Source organism: Meleagris gallopavo, chromosome 7 (assembly GCF_905368555.1).
Source record: "Meleagris gallopavo chromosome 7, MGAL_WU_HG_1.1, whole genome shotgun sequence".
NCBI lineage: Eukaryota > Metazoa > Chordata > Aves > Galliformes > Phasianidae > Meleagris > Meleagris gallopavo.
Genome location: NC_139410.1, coordinates 26701163 through 26719626, shown reverse-complemented (window position 1 = coordinate 26719626; position 18464 = coordinate 26701163). Strand labels below are relative to the sequence as shown.

Genomic DNA, 18464 nt, shown 5'->3' with positions numbered 1-18464 from the left:
TTAAGGTGTGTTAACATAATAGGAAGATATCAGATCTCCTTTATTTTGTATCCAGTTGATTAAGCTTGAAGATTGGAAGATATGTAAAAAAATCATGCCCTTGATGCCAATGCCACTTTTCTTTATGTTCCAGATTTTCTTTCTGGTGCCACAGTGTTAAAAATGAGGGTGTTTCTTTCTCAACCAGAAACATAGTGGTTGGTAGTATCTGAAGGCTCTGTGCTGTGTTCTTTTTCTTTCTCCTCCCTGATTTGGGCTCTGCAGCCAGTTGTCACTGAAGATCATGGGAAGTTGAAACCACATCAGAGTTTGTGTGGTGAAAGGGAACTTGAAGGAATGACAGAAAGAAAGCTCTAGTACTATCCTCTTATTATGCGCTGCTTTTCTACAAGCATTTACGAGCTTCGAAATTTGAATATAGTTAAGATCCAGACTGTGTAAGTTGGTCTCTACATTATTGCATCAGTGCCTTCTGAGAAAATGCGATGATTTTTTTTACCAAGACTAAATAAAACTAAATAATTAAACTAGCTCTGATGTCAGTAAATCAGGTTTTTGATTGTTGTTTTTTTTTTTTTTTTTTTCCCCCCACCAAACCTAGAAGTCTACAACATTGGATTTTAAGTGAAGAAAGAATTATTACATGGAATAAGCCCCTATGATTTTTCAGTGAACATATAGTGATAATATATGAAACTTAAATTTTTCTAGTTGTTGCTGCTTAAAAAGTGATAGACAGTTTTGGTCATATTCTACCTAAGTTGATCAGTAGCCTATGTTTATTCTACCAACAATGTACACTATTGAACAGAAGCATAAAATCGGAGATCTGCAATTAAAAAGTCTTCTAAAAGTAGTAACAGATTGCTTGTTTTGAAGAAAGTCTGTTCAGGTTGCCATGGAGTCGGTCCTTCTAGCCATGTATTTATTGTGTCCTGGATGCCAAGCATTTGAAAAGAAATACGGGTTGTCTTAACCATGACTAAGCTCTAATTTCTCATATGATGCTGATTTGAATTAGAAATAATTTATAATTGCTTAGACATTTTTGAGCTTTTATATGCAGAAGATTGCATATCTGTTGCTAGAGAAATGCCTTCAATATCCCCATGCTGCAAAGTATGCCAACAAAAGAAAAGGACACAATTTTTAATAAGTTTTGAGAAATCATGTACTACTGCAAGAACTGTACTAAATCAAACTGCACGCATACATTGGCATAGAATAAGTTTATAAGGATAGGAAAGTCTGCAGAAAGGCTGTGACGTACAAAGTTGCCTTTGTTCTGGAACCTCAATGTCTTGTAGTGAGGAGCTCAAAACTGAACATGGTTCTGAAGGTGCCATCTCACTAGAGTGAGTACAGGGGGCTGTTCACTTCCCTAGTCCTGCTATACTATTTCTTATACAAGCCAGGATGTCATTTGCCTCCTTGGCCATCTGGGCAGATTGTTGGCTCATGTTCATTAGACTGTCAAATAACACCCTCAGATTCTTTTATGCCACTCAGTTTTCCAGCTACTCTGTCCCAAGACTGTAGCATTGCATGGGGTTCTTGTACCAAAGTGCAGGATTCAGCACTTGGTCTTAACCAAACTTCATACAATTGGCCTCAGCCCATCAATCCAACCCATGTAGAGCTTTCCTATTCTCAAGCAGATAAACACTTCCTCCCAACTTGGTATCATCTGCAAACTTACTGAGAGTGCACTCAATCTCCTTGTCCAGATCATCAATACAAATATTAAAAAGGACTTACTCCAATACCAACACCTGAGGAACACCACGACTGGCTACCAGCTGGATTTAATTCCATTCACCACCACTCTCTTCTTCCTTTTTCACCTTTTATTGATTTCTGCTTCTTCTGCTAGGTCTTTTTCTGTCTGAGGTGCAAAGGGATTCTCTGCAAGGCATTGAATTAGTGAAGGAATACATGCTGATACTGCTTAGTCCAACACTTGCATGTAGCATTTTCCCTGAGTAAATAGTACAAAATATAGTATAAAATATGCTGTTTATTAGTGCAGATGGATTTGACCCAACTTCATGGCTACTTTCTGTGTAGTCTTAGTCTCTTATAAGCAGATGCTATTGGAAGCCCTAAGACTGATCAATTTATTTTTATGGTAAATTGAGTATTTCAGAGCACTAAGTCCATAAAACTGAGCTGAGTGGGTCTCAGTCACGTCCCATATTTCCATTCTCACATGTATCAATGTCTTGCTGCTTAGTGCCAGGAAAAGATCTAAGATGTAAGCCAACGAGACAAGATTTTGGCTAGAAATAGCTTTACTACAGAAGAGGGAGAACTTCCTCTCATGCAGCTTCCAAATTTACATAGAGCTCAAATAGCCCTGGGACAAACTTAAATTTTGGCTTCCAGGAGGTTCAGTGGAACCAGTAAGGTTTTCAGCTTATTATAATCACCATAATTTTATGAATGGCTGTTTTTTTTCCCAGTCTGGCACTTTGTGTTACTGTAATACTCTTTTGGATGGCCTTGATATACATTTGAATATTTTGAAGGTAAGAATAATCAAAATGAAGTTATTTTTATGTATGGAAAGAAAGTATGGTTGGCATTTTAGAGGCAAGACGTAAGTCTGAACTCAAGCTAAACAAAACAAAAAGTGTATCCAAGTGACCAATAAATATTTATGGCTTCCTACATTTGGTCATGATCACTACTTCAGCTCTAGAAGTGTCTTTCCTGGTCTAGTGTACAATACAAGACACAGTTAAATGACCTTCCTTCATAATATGACGTAGAGACTATTGCAGATACTGGAAATGTAGAACAGCTAGATTTTATTTTTAGGAGTGACTAACTTAACTCCAGCACTAATAGTTTGATTGTATAGCTCAATTAAAAAACCTCTGTAATCCAACAGTTTGTTTTGTGATATATGTTGATAACTTCAGGTTTCAGCCTTCTCCATAATCAATTGGTTGGCTAAGTGTAATACAGGAAAGGATCATGGTGAACTTTTCGACTATGCTCTTACCTATTTCATACTGACCGTCTAATTGACCAAATGGTTTTTAATTTCATACAGAGTAGAAAATTCTGTATTCCCGTGAGTTTAAACTTTTAACTCATCAATCATGAGAATAGCAACTTGTTACTTATTTTAAGATTTATAAGAATTTAGCACTGGTTAAAAGCATTGCATTGTTGGTACAAGTTGTTGGGATTTTTTTTTTTGTACTTGAGCACATGTACTTGGGAGAAATGACTAAAAATCTGCATGATGCTCTGCCATAGATGTTAACAATGAGGTAGGGAGGTCTCCAGAAGGTCCCATTTCTTACCATTTTATTTGGATTACTGATAGAAGAAAACATCTGTATTGGGGGGGATTCAGTGAAGCTACCCTCTGAGAGCTGGAACAAGATGACTGACTTCAAATCAGTTTGAACTTAAGGACAAAGCTTGTAATGAAAATTCCACTAAGAAACCCCTCTTGTTCTCCTCTTGACTTCACAGAAAAGAAGAGCAGCAAGAAGGCAGAAAGTGCACAGGCTGTCAAATTAAACAAGACTTTTGCACCCATCTTCCTTAAAGGGCTGACTGACCTCAAAGTAATGGATGGAAGTCAAGTGATAATGACTGTGGAAGTATCAGGTGTGTAGCTATAGAACATCATTATTTAAACAATTTCAGTCTAGCTGCTCTTTTTGCCATTATCCTTTCCTTCTAGCAAGTGCTGCGTTTGAAAGTATTTCAAGGAACAAGTTTTTAAAAAGTGAAAAATAATATTATCTAGTTTATTGTTCAGGCTGGATGAATGTTGTTCAGTGTTAATGTGTTCAGACCTGTGCAAATCTTCCTTTACTAGAATAATAATTTTCAGGTCATTATCAAGTCCTGTTACTGAACTACAACTAAATCTCAGAGGACATGTAATAACCTTTGTTTTGAACTGAACAAGATTGAATTCCTGTTAGCTGGGGTAGAATTAATGCTGCAGAAGAAAGCAGTCCTGGTATGAACTTTGGTAATAGAAACCCTTGACAGCTCACACTGTGGTAACTGGAAATCACTTCCCCTCCTTATTATATACTTCCTTCTATTATTCAATTATATTTTAACTCTGATAGTACAGAATTAGAACTGTTCCATGCTGCACAGCATGAACAGAGTTAGTGAAATTTCTGAAAGTTTTGAAAATGACATTGCAGAGTCAGGAGGCAAAAAACAAATGAATTTCATCATTTTCTTAATCAGAGTTAGGGGGGAGGTGTGTTATGTCTCTGACTTTTGTTCTTTCCTATTTTTCAGCTAACCCATGTCCTGAAATTATCTGGCTGCACAATGGCAAAGAAATCCAGGAGACAGAAGATTTTCACTTTGAGAAGAAAGGCAATGAATACAGTCTGTATATCCAGGAAGTATTTCCTGAAGACACAGGCAAATACACCTGTGAAGCCTGGAATGAATTAGGAGAAACGCAAACACAGGCTACGCTGACAGTGCAAGGTAAGTAAAGTTCTTCTCCACCACAGGGAATGCTAAAAGGAAATCACTGTAATGTGCTTGGAGGAGTGCCTATTTAAAGCAGATGAGTGTTTATAAGGTCTATTTTGAAGGGTGCTAGGAGTTTTCAATCCATGCATCTGAATTAAAAAGGATATTGAGCAGAAGTAAGTTCAAGAAAATGATTTCACTCTGGAACATTATGTAACTATTTCAAAAATGCATTCCTGAAACCTATTCCTGGGGACAGTGCAAAACTTCTGCTAAGTGCAGCTTCAGATGATAATTATGAGGCTTACTTAGCTATGGACTTATTGTAAACCATTTAATGATGTTTTTTTTTTCTTTTGGTTTTGTTTTTTGTCTAATTAAAGTACTGTCTATTTGGAAAAGCTGTCTAGGAGCCAGGTATCTCCACTTTAACACTAGTATTGTAACAGTAGCTAATGAGGAACACGTGATTTCTGCAATTTGAGAAGTGGATACACAAAATATGGCTTTGAATCTCCATGTATGATATAAATCCCACAGCAGAAACACTGAAGTACTTACAGATCTTCTGTGATTTTGGGTATTCATTACCTTCATAACCCTAGAGTTTGCCTAATCTTGCTGTAAGCCAACTATTTTCCTATAGTCATTACTTATACTTTCACTATTTTTAGCATAAAGGATCTTAACTCCAACATTGCAAAGAGCTCTGCCTCAAGGGGTGGGCCTGTGCAATGTTGTTACTGTCTTCCCTGAGCTCTAGCCTTTAGGGTCAGTGTTTTGAGTTAAATGCAGTTTTATGTAATTGTTAATGATTTATTACATGATCTCTGAACTAAACAGCAGTCATAGTACTGTCAGTTGCCCTTAAAGCTATTCCTACCCATATTCTCTAACGACAAATCTTCAGGATTCCTTTTAGGGCAGCTTTAAAGTCCTTTTGTTTTGTCCTTAATATACTATATCGAGCAAGTAAAGTGCCAAGTAAATGATTAATTTTAGTACCAACGTTAAGTGACTTCCAAAATTAAAGCCTGGGTTATTTTCAGATTAAAAATTTATACCCCGAGCGTTCAAAACAACTTTGCTTTGTTTGCTTCGCCTGAAATTAGTTTATTAGTTACTTTCAAGCTTGGCATGTTCTCCTGATTTGTAAACTCTGTTTGTAAACTGCAGAACCTCAAGATGGCATTCAGCCCTGGTTCATTAGCAAACCGAGATCAGTGACAGCAGCTGCTGGGCAAAATGTCCTCATATCTTGTGCCATTGCTGGAGATCCTTTCCCCACCGTTCACTGGTTTAAAGATGGGCAAGAAATAACACCAGGAACAGGCTGCGAAATCCTGCAAAATGAAGATATCTTCACACTGATCTTGAGGAATGTACAGTCTCGTCATGCAGGGCAATATGAAATTCAGCTCAGGTATGTTTACTGTGAAAAGAGTTTGTTCCCTTGGAATAATTAGTTATATTTACCCTAAAGCTGCAATTTCTGCCTGAGCCAAACAATTCCCTTCTATTTCCACCAAATGATAAAGTACTAATGGAACTGAATATTGTGGAATGATTAAAAGATCTAATCAAACATAAAGAGGAAATACAAGAAGAGTCAGACAAAAGTGTACAGTTTTTTTGGGGATCTTGAAAAAATAAAGCTTTGTTGCAGCAATGTGAGAATCAGTTTGGGTCTCTAGCAGGAGAAACTATACTTCTATTTGAGTCATTTTTGGGGGGTCATTTTTATCATTTCTCTGGATATTTGTAAGCATGCCACGTGATTCATCAATAATTGCTGGTTGGCTTTCTTTCTTTCCTCCCCTCAGTATCACTTAGGATATGTTCTTGCTTTGCCTTTTGGTGCATAACAAACTAGTAAGTCTGACTTCTGAGGGAGCTGTCATGCTAACCTCAGCTGGTCCTGGCATTAAACTTACACAGACCTCTCATTCCTCTATACTTGCATTTTTCATCTAATTATCCTGATAGTGTTCCATTGGGCCTATATTTGCTTGTGCCTTCAAGAATGGTCTTGCATAAACATCTATATTAAAAAAAAAATACCAACAACAAGAAAATAACAACAAAAAATAGTTTCATGCACAGCTGTAATTTCTCTGTTGAAATTTGAGCATGCCTGCAAAATGCCAACCCATATAGTTTAGGAACAAGAAATCAGTCAGAGTCTCCATGAAACCATCACAATTGAAATGGAAAGAAAAATCCGTTTTTAATTCAGAAAATCACAGGCATCTTTTTCTTCTTCTCTGCATTGCATCCTTCCAGTGATACCAGCATTAAGATCCTTTTATCCCAATGCACTTCTTTCAATCTCTATATATGTCTTAAGTGCAAAAGCAAGCAAAGAAATTGGAAGTACTGGGCTGAGACTGAGTTTATTGAGCAAAGCCTTCATCTTTGTAATAGTAGAGTCAGCACAAGGCCTCAGAAAAGCTCCTGTAGTTTCTGAGGAAAATCATCTGCTTCGTTAGCGTTTGTCTTCTTAGAAGCTGAGTATTTCTCTTCTCACCATCTGCCATAAAAGTTTGGTTAGTATCGATTAACCTTATTTAGAGATTTTGAAACTGTTTAAAATTCATCTTATTAATCACTAGTATCTCAAATACTCATCAGTTCAGGTTATATATAAAGCAGTTGTAAATTACCTTTCATTACACCATAGTAAATATAGTTCTATCTTTGTGTAGCACAGAGTTTGCAAACCTTGTTCTCTGCTCTTAACACATTGTCTACTTTCAGAAAAGGAAGCCACAGCTTCTACCCATTCCATTCTCCCACTCAGTGTTGCAAAATGCAAATAAAATAACTAGTGTTTCAGCTATAAGCACCCTCAAGAAAGTAAATCAGTGGATTCACATTAAAGCCAATAAAGCTGCTTTGTATTACATCCACTAAATTTGTGATCCAGTAGATTAGTTGCTTTCATTAGGATGAAAACTTCAGTGGGCTCTAAAGTATATTTCTCTTGAACTAACTCACAAAAGAGTTGCAAAAATTCATGCTGAAGCTTTACAGGTATCTGTACTGAAGCACCAGCTATAGCCAGTGATCAACTTATTTATCATTGTCAGTTCAATCTTTAAAGATGTAATTTGCTCTGCGATACTCATTTCACACTTGATAGGCCAGTTGGAATTCCCAGCATGTCCCCATGCTGTAATTAGCAGTGCGTTTTTTTCCTCTTCTTCCAGAGTGATTCCTAGGAATACATGAACAATAAGTCTCATCTAAGGTTCATTTAATTGAAAATATTTGAGTAGATTCTGCCAAGAAACTAATATTTCAAGATATTTTGAACATAAAAGCCATTCCAGGGAAAACTGATCCTACAATAGGACAGGGAGCTATTTTTAAAATTGCTTCAGGCTTTGCAGCTGGGACTCTTTGTTTTTGTTTTGGCTTTTTTTGTGTGTGTGTGTGTGTGTGTGTGTTGTTGTTTTTCTTTGTCTTGTTCTGTTTTGTTTTGTTTTCTTCGATCATGTGCATGAGCATTATACAGAACAATCCTGCACAATTCAACACTTTCAGACAAATGTTTGCAGCATAACTACTAAGCTTAGCTTTTATCCATGTCTTATATTATTCCACAACAGAACCACTGAGGTTTGTCTTTGTCTAGGGTTTTGTTGATAAAATCCCAACACAGAGAACCTCATGTTCCAGAAGTAATGTTGTTGCCAAGACTCAAAACAGCAGAGACCTGAAAGACTTAAAGTAGTGCTTGTATACTTCAAAACTCTACTTATTTTCCTAACTTTCCCTGTACATCTTGCCTCACTTACATTATGAAACTGAGTAAATGAAAAAATATTTACAAAGCTTCCAGAAATATTCTTGATTGAATTTTCATTTAAATCATCCCGGTCCTTAATTTTTCTTAGCTTGTTTCTCTTTTTCCATCTTGTGATCTCCAAGTTGTTTAGTGTTAGTAACTTCACTTTTTTAGACTCTGCAACTGAATTCACAGGAAAAAAAAATATGTTGTTCCTTCTCCTAAAATCAGAAACTAAACTCCTTTTGGTTTCACTGGAAGCAGGATTCGACCTGAGGAGATCACACGATGAGTCAGACACAAACTCAAGATTTGTATTCAGTAACTTCAGCCAACCTCTGCCATTTCTTCTTGCTGTTAAAGATTTTATTTTTACACTGTACTGATCCCTATTTCATTTTCTAAAACAAAAGAGAGCAATGGAAATCCATCTGAAAAGGTGATTGAACTAATTGCTATTACAAAAGCAACTTTTTGCTGCATTTGTGTTAATGATGTTACCTACTACATGACTCCACTGCAAGTTGCAACTGAGTTCAATTATAACTTAGTCACACAAACACAACCATATCTAGGAATGTATTCCCATGTGCTATTTAAAAACACATCAGACAATACATTTATGGGAAACTAACAGAAAGATACTCCTAGGTCTGTGTTTTAAACTTTAGGGCAAATCTGATTTGAAGGTGTTCTAATCTAGCAAGACCTTTTTGAAAGAACAGAGTTGGGGAAAAAAAGCTGCCTCTTTCCTTCCTCTCACCAGTTCACATAATTTTTGTCCATGCCCAGGAAATACTTTCAGCAACAAAAATTGTTTTTGTTTTCAAAAATCCAGGAGTTTGCAAGCTTAAACTGGGAAGCACAAAAGTGTTTTCATGTACAAAAGATATCTCCAGTCTTCAATCAATTTAAAGGAGTACATCAGAAGTTTTTAATAGTATTTGAGGGAAGCAGTGCCTAGAGGAGTTAAAATTTGCTTTTGGCATCTCCTGCGTTAAGTGGAGAAGAGCTGTTTGGGACTAGAAGAATGATATAAAGCTGTGGGAGGAAGTGTGCAGAGGGGGTAGGGGGAGTGTTTTAATGAATTCTTTAATGGGAGCCCTTTTCAAAAGGCATCCATGGTATTCCTCTGCAAAAGGAAGAATAAGTACTCAGCACCATATATGGTGACACTTTTATGTTTTTTAATATAAACATGCCCAGGCTGGAGCAATCCATGTAGATGGGATTTGCTGATTGGTTGTGCTGTGGGGGAGGGAAGGAAATGAGACCCTGCTTTTAATATCTTAACATTAGGAAACTTAAGAGCTTGGGCTTGAATAAATAAACAATAGGCTGAGTCGGAAAAATTTTCAACTTTGCAAAATAGCCCCCTCCTCTGCCTCAATTTTGTGTTTGTTTTCCTTTAGCATGTTTGTCTTCAGCTGTTTCATTCTGTAAATTGCTTTGATTTTTCTTCAGAGAGTATGCTGTTCCCAGCGTAGACAGCAACAGATCGGGAAAAGATATTTGAGATAGCTTGGCTCTGAGTAAAATGAGACCAAATTCACTCAGTCAACCACTACAATGCTACACTGGCTTTGAGCTGTTTTTGTCACTAAGCTGAGGAAACGTACAGTTTTGGAGGGAGAAACCTCAGCTTTTGTGATTTTGCTTAAACATTTTAGGAACCAAGTTGGAGAATGCAGCTGCCAGGTGTCTCTGATGCTGCGAGAGAGTTCAGCTTCCAGAGCAGAAATGCTCAGAGAGTGAGTATTTTTCCCAGGACTTGCATGGGTGGGTTCTATTTTTTGCTCCGTTAATTCTCTGCCCTTACAGACCCAGGCTGGCTGCTGTTCAACCTAATCCCCAAATGTGACCCAACAAATTGTTTTCATCATACAGGCTAAGCACATTTTACCAAGCCAGAGTAGAGAAGATCTTTTTTGTTTGTGCCCTTATATGGCTCCTGAAGTCATCATTGATGCAATAAACTAATGGAGTGTGCTCCTCTAATCAACCTCCCCTTCTATAAACACATTTTGTTCCTGCACTGAGATTGTTCTCTGACATTTTTAAACCAGCCCCTTTCCTGGCTGTCTCTTTCCTTTCTTTTTCAATCATAGTGGGAGGGAATCAGCCAGCTCTGGAGAGCGAAGAGATGGTGGAAATCATGGTGCACTAACATTTGATAGAACAAGTGGCTTCAAAAAGAGCAGCGGTGAAACCAGAGCAGCTGAGGAAGAGCAGGAAGACGTCCGAGGTGTACTGAAGAGGCGAGTGGAAACTCGGGAACATACAGAGGAGAGCCTGAGGCAGCAGGAAGCTGAACAGCTTGATTTCCGTGACATTTTAGGCAAGAAAGTCAGCACCAAAAGTTTTTCTGAGGAGGATCTGAAAGAAATCCCAGCCGAGCAAATGGACTTCCGAGCAAACCTGCAGCGGCAGGTCAAACCCAAGACCTTGTCAGAGGAAGAAAGGAAAGTTCATGCTCCTCAGCAGGTGGACTTCCGCTCTGTGCTGGCCAAGAAAGGCACCCCAAAAACCCCACTGCCAGAGAAGGTGCCACCTCCTAAACCAGCCGTTACAGATTTCAGATCTGTGCTGGGCGCAAAGAAGAAGCCCCCTGCAGAGAATGGCAGCGCTAGCACCCCAGCACCAAATGCCCGTGCTGGTTCTGAAGCACAGAATGCCACCCCCAATTCTGAAGCCCCTGCTCCCAAACCACTAGTGAAAAAAGAAGAGAAGAATGACAGGAAATGTGAACATGGGTGTGCAGTGGTGGATGGAGGAATAATTGGGAAAAAAGCTGAAAACAAACCAGCAGCAAGCAAACCAACACCACCACAAAGCAAAGGAACAGCACCATCCTTTACAGAGAAGCTTCAGGATGCTAAAGTAGCAGATGGTGAAAAATTGGTCTTACAGTGTCGAATTTCTTCTGATCCCCCTGCAACTGTCACCTGGACTCTAGACAACAAAGTCATCAAATCATCCAAGTCCATTGTCATCTCCCAAGAAGGTAAATTAATTGAATTACAAGCCAGCTGGGTGGCACTCTGTTATATCTGACTCATGATTAATAATATTTAGCTTGTTAAAGGTAACGCAATACTTTATTTAAGTCCTGTGCCAGTAACTGACTCCAGATGCAACTTTTATGTTATTTCACTGAAGTATATAAGGAACAGTATTGTTTGACGTTTCTTACAGATTCTCCTTTAACAGTCTGCAGATGTAATTTTTATAAAGTTGTACTTCTTGCATTTCTAAATGCTGGTTAGAGTGTTAACACTGTTTAAGATGCTGGTACATTACATTTATTTTTGATAAACTTTAAAGATTTAGAATGCTGGAAACAAAATAATATTATTGCTGTTTCACAAATCGTGATTTAATTCTTTGGTATATTTCATATTTTAGGCTTTTATTGCATTAAGAAGTGAAGAGAAATTGTGTTAGAAGGAAGTTACTACATCTTTGAATTATATACTCTACATCAGATTTGAGAGTTGATTTCCAATGTATTTAATGCCCCTTCAGAGGGCATTAAATATATGCTTTTGTTGTCTTTATAGACACTCAAGTACTTGTCCATCATTGGCACTTTTAATTAATTTCAGGACAGTAGAGAATTTGGTAGAAGTCCTCAGAGAATACTTACTGTTGTCAAATTGAGCCATTTTTTATATGCCACATTCTGGATAACCAAACTCATTAGATTGTTTCCGTATGAAATTTAATATTGTATCTAGACAAAATATATTTTCCTTGGGACAAAAATAGGAAGGATTACTGAGAGTACAGAAAATTTTCATTACTTCATATTTTTTTCGTAAAACACATAGCAAATTATATGGAGACTAACATTGTCCGGTGCATTATATTAACAAAGTTCACACTTAAAATAAGAATCATAGTTTGACATGGGGATCTACACTCAAAATTGTGAATCATTCATTTAATCCAGAGTATTTTCAATACTATTAAATGAGAATCAAATGAACATGCACAGTGGTTTACCACTCAGTGAACCAAGCACTGAAGCATGAGGAGTTCTTTAAGTGGATACAGACAGAAAAAATATTATATTTAATAGAAGAAAACATAATAATACCATCTGAGTATAATATTAAGGAGATAAACTAAGAAGATGGGGAGAAGGAAATGATAACAGGTGCACTGTGTCTGTACATGTCTAAAGTAGTGTGAGAATTCTGTTTGTAAGCACATGACTGTTTTCACAAGAGAGGACCTACAGGAATAGGGATAATCTCATCTGTATGAGAAGAAATTGAGTGGAGGAAACACCAGCCTTGCGAAAATTACTGACAGGATCAGGAGGGTGGGAAACTACATTTTCATTACCCTTACATGGGAAAAAGTACAAATAGCAAGATTTCAAGAGTTTTCTTGGAGCTGTTCAAAATGAAATTATGTATCTCAAAGATCACATCTCCTCTCAGAGTACACAAGACAGCATCTCTGCCAGAAGGATTCCAGTTGCTAGTTTATAAAGGATCAATTTATCCCATGAGCCATGGGAGAGCCTCTTGGAGTGTCAAACCTTTGGTATTGAGGTAATGCAGAAAGTTGTTTTCTTGACTGAGAGAAGCTGAGTAATTGACTGTTGCAATCCCAAAGCTCATATTTGCTTTATGAAATGGTACTATGGTCGACCAGAGAGGTTACAGATTCTCCCTCCTTGGAGGTATTCAGAAGTTGTCTAGACATGATTCTGGACAACCTCCTAGCTGGCTCTGCTTGTGCAGGGGGTTGGACTAGAAAATACCCTGAAGGGAGGTCCAGAAAACATCCGCTTGCTTGGTCTGGGTATGTGGCATGTTCCACCTAGTTGTCTAGACTGGGTGACTCTCTTGATTTATATAACATCACAGAGCTGGCACTTTGTCAGGATGTCCCACCTCAGCATGTTTTCCACTGAGGTGAAGAGTGAAGGTCACCACTGGATGAGGAACTCATTATTTCAGGACAGTTTTTTTTGCAGGGAACTTCCCAGCGAAGAAACTGTCCTTATGGCTTACCTGCATTATTATGCTACTACCATATGTAATTAAATAGATATGCATGATACTTAAAGTAAGTTTCAATTTAATAGAAGTTGATTTTCTCTTTTCCTATAATTAGGAGCATGAAAGCAGTTGAATGAACTAGGGAGGAGAGGGAATAATTAGAACTACAGATTAGGATTGTGAAATAACAACTTCAGGATGAGTATCAGGAAGTATAGCTTGATAGAGAAACTCTCCATACGGATTAGTGTCACAGGAAGTATTTGGAGGAGCTTTAAACAGAGAGAGCAATAATAAAACTGGATGTAGTGCACAGCAACCCAGTGCCAGTATTCTGTCTTTTGCCCAAAGGCAGGTTGGTCAGGCCTGCAGGTGTTACATCCTGCAGCAACAATGCCTTTGGCCAACCCTGGAGCAGCATTTAATGGGCTCAGCAGATAATCCTCTGCAGCATCCTCAGCTGAAAGAGGGTTGAGTCTCTGGAGAAAGAAGGAAATTTAGAGCAAATGGACCTAGCTGAAATTAATGGTCTTAAATCATCCAAAGCAATTTTTTTTCTTCTGTATGATCTCAGTCCTCTTGTGTTCCACACCAAAATCCATCGTGAAAGTGGGAATGTGTGTGTTCTCAGCTATTTCAACTTTTTTTTTTTTTTTTTTTTTTTGTGCTGTGCTGCTGTGATGTTTCATGGTCACTACTAGCTCTCGTATATGGAAAATGGCATATGTATATTTTCCAGAGGAGTAACATAGATGAATCACAAAATCACAGAATGGCCAGGGTTGGAACAGATCTCAAGGATCATGAATCTCAACCCCCCCGCCACATGAAGTCTGTGTAGTCAGTTTAGTTATTTCCTGGTAACAAATATATTGTAGATATAAATGCATAAAATTTGGTTTCAGAAACACTTGATAAAACAAGTGACATATTTGGCCAAGAAGAACAGACTTAAAAATGTGCTTCTGTGTAACAAGATAACTGGATAGGCAAGCTAACTACACCATTTATGTGCTAACTTTCCCTGGCACTTAATTCCTATCTGATACTAAGGCCATTTACCTGTTAAAAACACTCCTTTTCACATCTCTGGACTTGAATAGGCTGACACTAAAATCCTCCTCCAAGGCAGTTTAGCCATTGGTGAGTAAGAAAAGCGGGGGATGTTGGCCCACTTCTTTGCCATCAGAACCCAAAATTCAAATACTGGGCTTAGAATAATCACTGATTGTTAAGGTTTTCAGTGAGTTAAAAAAAAAATGCATTCTGCTCCAAAAAAGTCTCATCTTCAAGCATCCTGTGTAGCATATGTTTTGTAATATAGTAATTAATCTAGAGTTTGCAATGTACTCAGTATTCCAGGATAAAATTTACACTAGAATTAGAAATCAGAATCTAGGCAGCACAATACTGAATGTTACAATCACAACATATCAAAGGACAATCTCAGTCCTTACATTTTGCATTTTTGTTATAAATACTTGCTCATTTCCCTTCCGAATAATGTAAATCAGTACTTTTCAGTTCATTAGTTACCCCATTTCTTCTAATAATTCCCCAATTAGTATTGTAGTAACTGTAGGCTGGTTGCCATGGAGTGATTTGTTGCTTAAAGTATCTTCTTTTATGAAGAAGTTGAGCTCTTGCACCATTTTTCTTTCACCAACTTGTCTAAGATGGTAGGAATTAAGTAAGATGATTTTATATTTTTCTTCTTTTAAATATTTGTTGGAGTGCTTATTCACTTTCTGGGATAAGCACTAATGTTATTGTTGGTGGGTGTTTTTGCCTGTGAAATCTCAAAATAAATGGTAACAAACAAAAGAGCATGCTCATAACTTGGAGCTTCATGCATATATATGGGCAGGTTAGATGGTGTATGGTTAAGTGGTAGTTGTTTTTAATATGAGAGAATGTCTTTGTATGAGGCTATGGGGAGGTTTTTTTATTTGAAAAAAAAAAAAAGATTTTAAGAAGGCTGTAGCAAACACTACGTTGGAGTTAGACTTATAAGGACAGAGCAGAACAACAAACTTCCTCACACGGTGAACTCCTTAGAGCAGAATCCATTTTGTTTTAGATTTGCATAGTACTTGCCAGAGTAGTGTCCTGTGCTAGTGTCCTCATGTGACTTTTGGATAGGAAAATCTGGATTGAAATTTTTTACATGGTTAAAAAACTGGTTTAGAACACAAAAGGGAAAGGGCTTTGGGAGCTGACATTCTTTCTAGACTAGAGACTTGAGATGAACAATTGAATATAAGTGCAAACTAGCAAACTTTCCATTTTGCTGAGTCATCTTGCTATGCTTTTTTGGCTTTGTATCACATGACTGTATAAATTAAGGAAAAACTACTTAATATAGGCATGGGTGGCAGTAGCACTGTAGCTTAGAGAATGCCCAATTTGTACTGCTTTGTGTTAGGCCCTGCAATTTTTAATTTCTCAGTGTCTTGGCAGCATAAAGAGTCGGTAATCCTGTTAGCAGTAATGCCTTAACAACTTTCCCGTGACTTAATATATCTCTTGTCTTCCTATCAGTTGCTCTTGTCTATGTCATTCTAACATGACTTTTTGGATGTTTTAATTAGTGTTGAACAAGAATTTGGTGTGCAATTAACACATTTCTATGTACTGCTGAAAGTAGTTGGAATCTGCAGCTTAAAAGGCTTCTTCATAAAGTTTATGTCTAGGGCAATTGTCTGAGCATCAGTTCTGACGTAGCTCCGTGTTTGTCACGTGCCACAATATTTCTTTCTGTACTCTGATTTTTTTCTGAAGCTTCCTTCTTTCAGGAAGACATATAGTGTAGAATGAAATATAGCAGAAGAGATGAATTGGCTATAATGTCTGGCAATTTACTGCAATGGATACTTATTCTAAGTGTTTTGGTTTTAGATCTAAAAACAAAGAAATGTCTGTTTGCATATTTGAATGTATGTGTTTTCTGGTTCCAGATATTGGTTTTGTTTCTTTGTTAGGCTAAAGAGCCCATTTATGCTTGATATAATGGCTTTGATTCTGTAATAAAGACACTTCTGCCAATTCTCTTTTATTTTTCTGAGACTTGATGAGTTAAGCTCCTATTAACTTTCTCCCAGTAATGCACTTTGTCTGGAACTTAGTGGGGTTTTGTTTGGTGATTTTGTGTTGGTTTGTACTGTGTTTTGATTTGTTATTGTCTTAATGCTCCTCTTCATTGTTGTGTGTTGGTTTATTGCCCTATGAAAGAAACAGGTAGCAAAACCATATTTCAGCATCAGTGATAGAGGTCATCTTCCTACTGCTGTATTTGCTGGAGATAACTGGTCCTCTTTCTACTGCATAGTGGAGCTCATATTTGTTACTTCTGTGTTAAACCTTTAAATATCCTGAAAATAGAGCATCCCTTGTTTCTTATCATTTCAGTGTCGTAAGCTGTATTTCTTGTCATTTCACTGTCTTAAACCCCATTTCCTTTGAGTAAATAGGACTCAGATTGAAAATTATCTTGTCTGTGAGGTGTGCTCTATTTTCTCTTTCTCTTTCCATTTCCTTTTGACATCTGAATGCTTTTCAACATTTAATGTAGATATAACTGTACATCACAGATTAAAATATTGAATAGCTTTGGTCCTACAGTCTGGTCACAGAGGAAGTCCACCAAAAAGTGATGATCTCCTATTGTCAGCTTTCTCCAGGTTCATTATTTTGGCAACTCTAACTCTACCTGCACCTGCAGGTAGTGCATTAATGTGTACATTAAGAGTGTGTCCAGCAGATTGAGGGAGGTGATCTTTCCCCTCTACTCTGCCTTGGTGAGACCACATCTGGAGTACTGTGTACAGTTCTGGGCTCCCCAGTTCAAAAGAGACAGGGAACTTCTAGAGAGAGTCCAGTGGAGGGTCACAAAGATGATTAGGGACCTGGAGCATCTCCCTTTTGGGGAAAGGCTGAGCGACCTGGGACAAAAGTGGTATCTTTTCAATGCTTGTAAGTGTCTAATGAATGGGAATCAAATGGATGGGGCAGGCTCTTTTCAATAGTCTTTAGCAACGGGGCAAGGGACAATAAGCACAAATTCGAATACAGGAAGTTATGTACAAACATGAGGAAAAACTTCCTTACTTTGAGAGTTTGTTTGGAGCACTGGAACAGGTTGCACAAGAGGTGGTGGAGTCTCCTTCTCTGGAGATATTCAAAACTGACTTGGACACTTTCTTGTGTGACCTACTGTAGGGAACCTGCTTTACCAGGGGTGGATTGGACTAGATGATCTCCAGAGGTCCCTTACAGCCCCTACAATTCTGTGATTCTGTGAATGCTTTTAATGTATTAAAATAGTACTAATTACTAGCGGAAACATGAGATAACGCATATTTTAGTAATGACTAATTACCTTTACACAGATATACTTTGCAGTTAAGTGTGCAGTCTCATGAATAACAAAAATAGGTTTTTCACATAGTTTGAACTCTATCACTTAGCGATAATTATATTTAACCCTTTTTCTTCTCTGAAACTCTGGTGAGTTTTTTTTATTACTTTGCCTGCTGTCATTCTGATTGTAGTCAGTCCTTTCCAGGTAAATCCACTTGTCCTTTTTAAGCATGACTGGGAGCCGCAGCACATATTTGCACTTTCCTGCACAGTTAGTGCAGGATTTATTAGAAAGTTAATTTATTAGAAAATTTTAAAAAATCCAATTCATTACAAAATTAACACCAGTGAACCGAAGAGTTCTTCAATAAATTTATTGTGACTCTTAGACATAATTTATTATTGCCTAGTGTTTAATAATATTACTAAACACTCTATAGTCCTCTTTGTCCCATGTGAGAAGGTCAAAGTAACTTCAGTTTGTATTAGAGACAGGAGTCAGGAGTTAAGCTATGAAGATGCCAGAGCAGGGAATTAGATGCAGGAACTGTTTTTTGTTGGTTTGTATATTTGTTTTATCTCTGAAGTTCATTTTCTGCAGAGTATCATGGAAAGAATGTAGAAGTCTAGAGATATTTTAAACTGATTTGTACTATTTCTGAGCAAGTCAGAAAATCCTTTAATAGCTCAGAATGCAAGGGGAAGGCTTTAGGTATATAAACCAGAGCCTCCAGTAAATTGTAAGCTTCTGTGGCTGCTAAGGTCTATCTAGAGCTTCATCAGTTCTGTCAACTGGAAGATCCAAACTCTAACCCCACAGTTTTTGATAG

At 37.5% G+C, this 18464-nt stretch overlaps 1 protein-coding gene across 1 annotated transcript in view; it reads left to right on the top strand.

Annotated features, from left to right (window-relative positions):
• The window catches only part of MYLK (myosin light chain kinase), a 177777-nt gene that overhangs the window by 99809 nt on the left and 59504 nt on the right, over positions 1-18464 (top strand). The window contains exons 12-16 of the mRNA XM_003207685.5: positions 3490-3627; positions 4285-4482; positions 5647-5893; positions 9931-10011; positions 10369-11264. Coding sequence (XP_003207733.2) covers positions 3490-3627; positions 4285-4482; positions 5647-5893; positions 9931-10011; positions 10369-11264 — 1560 coding nt within the window. The remainder of the gene's footprint in view (positions 1-3489; positions 3628-4284; positions 4483-5646; positions 5894-9930; positions 10012-10368; positions 11265-18464) is intronic.